The sequence below is a fragment of the Arachis duranensis genome, unplaced genomic scaffold, assembly GCF_000817695.3.
Source record: "Arachis duranensis cultivar V14167 unplaced genomic scaffold, aradu.V14167.gnm2.J7QH unplaced_Scaffold_219870, whole genome shotgun sequence".
Taxonomy (NCBI): Eukaryota; Viridiplantae; Streptophyta; class Magnoliopsida; order Fabales; family Fabaceae; genus Arachis; species Arachis duranensis.
The window spans coordinates 3,505-10,445 of record NW_026264736.1 but is presented as its reverse complement, the minus strand read 5'-3'; the positions used below and the strand labels follow the sequence as shown (position 1 = coordinate 10,445).

Here is a 6,941-nt window from a genome sequence, read left to right as displayed (position 1 = left end):
AGCAAAAATCTGATTCAGAGGCTGAAAAGGACTGCAGATGCTGTTGGATTCTGAACTCCCTGCACTCGAAGTGGATTTTCTAGAGCTACAGAAACCCAATTGGCGCGCTCTCATCGGCGTTGGAAAGTAGACATCCTGAGCTTTCCAGAAATATATAATAGTCCATACTTTGCCCAAGATTTGATGGCCCAAACTGGCGTTCCAAATCAGCTCAAAACTGCCCGGCGTTAAACGCCGGAACTGGCACAAGAATGGGAGTTAAACGCCCAAACTGGCACAAAAGCTGGCGTTTAACTCCAAGAAGAGTCTCTACACCAAGTGGGCCCGGAAGTGGACTTTTATGTCATTTACTCATCCTTGTAAACCCTAGGCTACTAGTTCTCTACAAATAGGATCTATTGCTATTGTATTTTCATCTTTTGATCACTTTAGATCTTAGATCAGATCTTGGTTCTTCTGGTTCCCTCTCTGGGGCCGAAACCTAGATTAGACACTTTTCTTTTGTTTTCACCCTTTATATTTATGTCATTTAAACTTCTGCCCTTTACATTCTTGCCATTTCCATTTCTGCACTTTATTGTCTTCCTTTACTTTTGAGTCATTTAAAATTCTGCCCATTTACAATTCTGCAACTACAATCTATTCTGTTTAGCTTGACTAATTCACCAATTAATTAAAGTTTCTCAAATCAACCAATCTCTGTGGATACGATCCCATTCCATTGTGGGTTATTACTTGACGATAATTTTGGTGCGCTTGCCAAAAGAGCAGATTCATCAATTTCTTTTGTGGGGGTGAATTCCAGACTTATCAAGTTTTATGACGCTGTTGCCGGGGATTGGTTTGAATTTGACAATGATTAAATTGATTGGATAGCTAGATTAAGCATTTTAATTACCTTGTTATATTTTTTTCTTTCTGTCTTCATCATTTTTTTACTTTTTATTCGAATTTTGGTCTTTCTACTGAGATCATTCAGATTAACCATTGTCCATATCTCCACTCTTCTAACTGTTTGATTAATTGCATCAACCAAGTTAACCACTAACCTTAACTAAGGCGATTATTCCACTTGTCCTCTATTTGATGTTTGTTGGATGTATGACAAGTAGAAGGGGAGAAACTTCATCTTCCTTCAATAGTGAACCTGAGAGGATCTTCCTTAGATTAAGGAGGGAAGTAAGAGGCAAAGGCATTGTTGGAGAGGAAGTAGTGGAAGGAGATCTAGAACCCACCATGGAAAAAGAAGCTGGAAATCGTGTTGAGCAAGAAAGGAGAGTCGTAGGCTCCTACATCAACCTAAATCCAGGAAACTGTGGCAGCAGCATCCTAAAGCCAACAATCCATGCCAACAACTTTGAATTGAAACCTCAACTTATCACACTTGTCCAGAATAACTGTTCATATGGAGGAGGTGCCCAAGAGGACCCAAACCAACATCTCAATACATTCTTGAGGATCTGTGTTACTGTAAAATTCAATGGTGTACATCCTGACACCTACAAGCTACTTTTGTTCCTTTTCTCACTCAGAGATAAGGAAACAAAGTAGCTAGAAGCATTCCCCAAGGAGAGCTTAACCACATGGGATGATGTTGTAAACAAATTTCTAGCAAGATTTTACCCTCCACAGAGAGTCAACAGGTTAAGAGCTGAGGTGCAAACTTTCAGACAGCAAGACGGTGAAACACTCTTTGAGGCCTGGGAGAGGTTCAAGGATTTGACAAGGAAATGCCCACCGGATATGTTCAATGAATGGGTGCAACTACACATCTTCTATAAAGAGTTGTCATATGAGTCAAAGCAAGCAGTAGACCATTCTTCAGGAGGATCACTCAACAAGAAGAAGACCATTGAAGAAGCCATAGATGTCATTGAGACTGTGGTTGAGAATGAGTACTTTTATGCTTCAGAAAAAACTCAGAGGAAAGGGGTAATGGAGCTCAATTCAATGGATGCCCTGTTAGCTCAAAACAAGGTGATTACTGCACAACTAGCAGCCTTGACCAAGAAGATGGGGAGCAATAAAGTTTCAGCTATTCAAGCTCAAACCCCTCAATAAGAAGGAGATGCACCAGAAGTTAAATGTGAATGGGAGCAAGCTAACTATGTGAATAACTCTAGACCACCATATGATGCCAACTCTAAGACATACAATTCGGGTTAGAAGAACCACCCAAATTTTGGGTGGGAGAACCAACAAAGCCACAACCAAGATCATAACAAACCTTACCCATCCAACTAATACAACACTCACAACCCCAACCATCAATCAAGCAACAACAGAACCTATCACAACTCACAAAATGCATCATACCACTCCACCCAGCAAACACACAACAACCACCATCAAGACACATCAACTTCACCCATGCAACCATGTGAGATCAAGAGCAACTTTGAGAGAGTAGAGGCTGTAATAGCATAACTATCATCACAGCTTACAAGAGCCATCTCCAGTATCTTGGAGAGACAGACACAGGCTGAGAGAAAGATATACGCTAATTAAGCAGAATATAGATCAAATATGAAGAATCAAGGCGCAACAATCTCAAAACTAGAAGCACAAGTGGGGATCTTATCCAACAAATCCCAATGCCCACACATACATTTCCCAATGACACCATGTCCAACTCAAGAGGGAAGTGCAAAGCCATCACACTTAGAAGCAGAAAGGTTGTAGAAGAAGCAACCCCGAGCCAGGATAACCATGAAGAAGAGGCTGCAGAGAAGCATGGAAACAATAATAAAGAAGAGATCCCTGCCCCATCCTCACCAAAGCCAATCTTGAAGCCTTATGTGCCAAAGGCACCATATCCTCAGAGGTTGAGGAAAGATGGGAAGGATAGCCAGTTCTCTAGGTTCTTAGAAATCTTCAAAAAGCTCCAAATCAACATACCATTTGCTGAAGCATTGGAGAAAATGCCCCTCTACGCAAAGTTCCTGAAGGAGCTCATGACAAGAAAAAAAACTGGGGAGAAAAGGAGACTGTAGTCCTAACTGAGGAATGTAGTGCCATCATACAAAAGAAACTTCCCCAAAAAATGAAGGACCCAGGGAGTTTCCAAATCCCATGTATCATAGGGGATATCATTATTGAAAAGGCTTTGTGTGACTTGAGAGCTAGCATCAATCTCATGTCCTTGAACATGATGAGAAGGATGAGAATTGAGGAAGCCAAACCAACAAGAATGGCACTGCAACTAGCTGACAAAACATTCAAGTTTCCACATGGAGTTGTGGAAGATTTATTGGTGAAGGTGGGAGAATTTATCTTTCCAGCTGACTTTGTTGTGCTGGATATGGAAGAAGAGGCAAACACTTCAATTATCCTAGGAAGGCCATTCGCAGCTACTGCTAGAGCCATCATTGATGTGCAAAAAAGATAACTAGTCTTTAGATTACATGAGAAAAAGATGGTCTTCAATGTCTTCAAGGAAATGAGTTATCCTAAGGAAGCAATAGGAGAATACGTGATGGTGGACACCATAGAACAAATAGTCCAAGGAGTTTTGGAAGAAGAGTAATATGAAGGAAGTATGGAATTGGAACAACAAGCACCACGTGAAGAACCACCACAAGGAACCATGGAAAGTTCAATCATGACAAACCACAAAGACAACAATGAAGAAGAGACACCGAAACTAGAGCTAAAAACCCTACCTCCAAGCATGAAATATGCCTATTTAGGTGACAACAGCACCTACCCAGTAATCATCAACTCAAGCTTGAGTAAGGAGCAAGAAGAGGAGCACATCCAAGTGCTGAAACAACACAAGGACGCTATAGGCTGGACGCTCACATACTTAAAAGGGATCAGCCCTTCAATGTGAATGCACAAGATCCTACTTGAGAAGGGTGTTAAGCCCTCAAGCCAACAACAAAGAAGGTTGAATCCAACCATGAATGAGGTAGTCCAGAAGTAAGTGTTGAAGTTGTGGCAAGCTGGGGTGATCTACCCCATCTCAGACAGCCTTTGGGTGAGCCCGGTACAAGTAGTTCCAAAGAAAAGAGGAATCACTATTATACCAAATGAGAAGAATAAGCTGATACCAACAAGAACATTGACCAGTTGGCGCATGTGCATTGACTATAAGAAGCTCAATGAAGCCACCAAGAAGGACCACTTCCCCTTACCATTCATGGACCAAATGCTCGAGAGGCTGGCTGGACATGAATACTACTGCTTTCTTGACGGTTATTCAGGTTACAACCAAATAGTTGTATAACCAAAGGACCAGGAGAAAACTTCATTTACTTGTCCATATGGTGTTTTTGCTTACAGAAGGATGCCCTTTGGATTGTGCAATGCACCTGCAACATTCCAAAGGTGCATGCTCTCCATATTTTCTGACATGATTGAGAGGTTCATTGAGGTGTTTATGGATGACTTCTCTGTATTTGGTAACACATATTCCGTTTGCTTGCATCACTTAGCCCTGGTGCTAAAGAGATGCCAAGAGACCAACCTTGTTTTAAACTGGGAAAAATGCCATTTCATGGTTACTGAAGGAGTGGTCCTTGGTCATAAAATCTCAAAGAAGGGCATAGAAGTGGACAGGACAAAAGTAGAGGTGATTGAAAAGTTACCTCCACCTTGCAATGTCAAAGCAATTAGAAGCTTTTTGGGACACACTGGTTTCTATAGGAGGTTTATTAGAGACTTCTCTAAGGTCGTCAAGCCATTGATCAACCTAGTTGTCTCTAATGTGCCTTTTTTTTATAATGAATGCATGATAGCCTTTGAGGAGATTAAGAACAAACTTTCCTCTGCACCTATCATAGCTCCACCATGTTGGGATCTACCCTTTGAGTTGATGTGTGATGCATCAGATTTTGCTGTGGGTGCTGTTTTAGGACAGAGGAAGGATAAATTGGTGCATGTCATTTATTATGCCAGCAAGGTCCTTAATGAGAATCAAAGGAACTACACCACTACAGAGAAGGAATTATTTGCCATTATCTTTGCTTTTGATAAATTTAGATCATATCTCATTGGTTCTAAAGTAATTGTATTCACTGATCATGCAGCACTCAAATACTTGCTTACAAAACAAGATTCCAAGCCAAGGCTAATAAGATGGATCCTGCTACTCCAAGAGTTTGACATTGAAATTAAGTATAGGAGTGGAGCAGAGAACAAAGTTGCTGACCACCTCTTAAGGATCCTATAAGAGGAAGAAGGAGCACACCATCTTGCAGTGAATGAAAGCTTTCCGGATGAGCAATTGATGATGATACAAGAGACCACCTGGTTTGCTGACGTAGCCAATTTCAAGGCCATTGGGGAACTACCGACCAACAGCAACAAACACATGAAGAGAAAGCTCATCAGAGATGCCAAATACTATATCTGGGATGAGCCATACTTGTTTAAAAAGTGTACTGATGGGATCTTGAGGAGGTGTATATCCCATGGAGAAGGACAAGAGGTGCTTTGGCAATGTTATGGATCTACATATGGTGGCCACTTTAGTGGAGAAAGAACAGCAGCCAAGGTGCTCCAATGTGGATTCTACTGGCCAAGCATTTTCAAGGATGCAAAGGACTTGGTGTCAAGGTGTGATGAATGCCAGAGGGCTGGCCATCTACCCAGGAACAACGAGATGCCACAAAGATTTATAATGGAGCTAGAACTATTTCATGTATGGGGGATTGACTTCATGGGGCCTTTCCCATTCTCCTACTCAAATAGTTACATACTTCTGGCTGTAGATTATGTGTCAAAGTGGGTGGAGGCTATTGCCACAACCACAAATGACAACAAGGTTGTAATGAGCTTCTTAAGAAAGAACATTCTCAGCAGGTTTGGATTTCCCAGAGCACTCATTAGTGATGGAGGGACACATTTCTCCAATAAACAACTGGAAGAACTCCTTCTCAGATATGGAGTCAAACACAAGGTGGCAACCCCTTATCATCCGCAGACCAACGGGCAAGCAGAGATTTCCAACAGGGAGCTAAAAAGGATTCTCTAAAATACTGTTGGAAGTTCAAGGAAGGACTGGTCTAAGAAGCTAGACGATGCTTTATGGGCCTAGAGGACAGCCTTCAAGACCCCCATTGGGATGTCACCATACCAACTAGTATTTGGCAAGGCTTGCCACTTGCTAGTTGAGCTGGAGCATAGAGCCTTCTGGGCTCTAAAATTACTGAATTTTGATGAGTGAGCTACTGGAGAAAAGAGGCTGAGGCAACTCAATGAGCTGGAAGAATTTAGGAACTAAACATATGAAAATGCAAAGATCTACAAAGAGAACACAAAAATATGGCATGATCAAAAGATAGCAAGGAGGGAGTTCACTGAAGGACAAAAGGTGTTATTGTACAATTCTAGACTTAGGTTCTTCCCTGGGAAGCTTAAGTCTAGATGATCTGGACCAATCACCATCATCAAAGTGTACCCCTATGGTCAAGTGGAGCTCATGGAGAACAAAACACAGAGAACCTTCATTACAAATGGCCATAGACTCAACCATTACCTGGGGGACAAATTGGATAAAAGAAGAGTGAGCTGCCACCTCAACTGACAAAAGGAAGAACGTCAAGCTAGTGACGATAAAGAAGCGCTTGTTGGGAGGCAACCCAATACTTTATATCCTTTTGATTTATTGCTTTATTAGAAGTAGATTGTAAATATTAGCTTAGAAAGTTAATTTCAGTTTTGATAGTTAAGATATCTTTGTGAGTTAAATTGTGTGCTATGTTTGGAAGTGCAGCTGGATGAAAGCATTTACCAATGGTAATGAGTGATTGGGCTAAGAACTAGCTAAAAAGCTAAGTTTGGTGTGGCCACTCACCAACTTGATATAGGCTTACAAGCATTTGGATAAATTAAATTTTTAAGGAGTAAGCCCAGAGATTAAGTTTGGTGTGGCCACTACCATACGAGAATCAATCAGCAAGCACAATACCACTAAATTTGAAAGCATTTAATACATT

At 41.2% G+C, this 6,941-nt stretch overlaps 1 protein-coding gene and 1 non-coding gene across 2 annotated transcripts; one reads left to right on the top strand and one right to left on the bottom strand.

The window, feature by feature from the left end:
- Positions 1–1,641: 1,641 nt before the first annotated feature.
- LOC127744031 (small nucleolar RNA R71) lies at positions 1,642–1,748 on the bottom strand. Its single transcript, XR_008005240.1, has one exon. It is a non-coding gene; the product is annotated as a small nucleolar RNA R71 (small nucleolar RNA).
- An 876-nt stretch (positions 1,749–2,624) lies between these two features.
- On the top strand, positions 2,625–3,388 carry LOC107472644 (uncharacterized). Its single transcript, XM_016092147.1, has 2 exons — positions 2,625–2,860; positions 2,911–3,388. Exons 1-2 carry the CDS (start codon positions 2,625–2,627, stop codon positions 3,386–3,388), a joined length of 714 nt encoding a protein of 237 aa, XP_015947633.1.
- Positions 3,389–6,941: the final 3,553 nt, after the last annotated feature.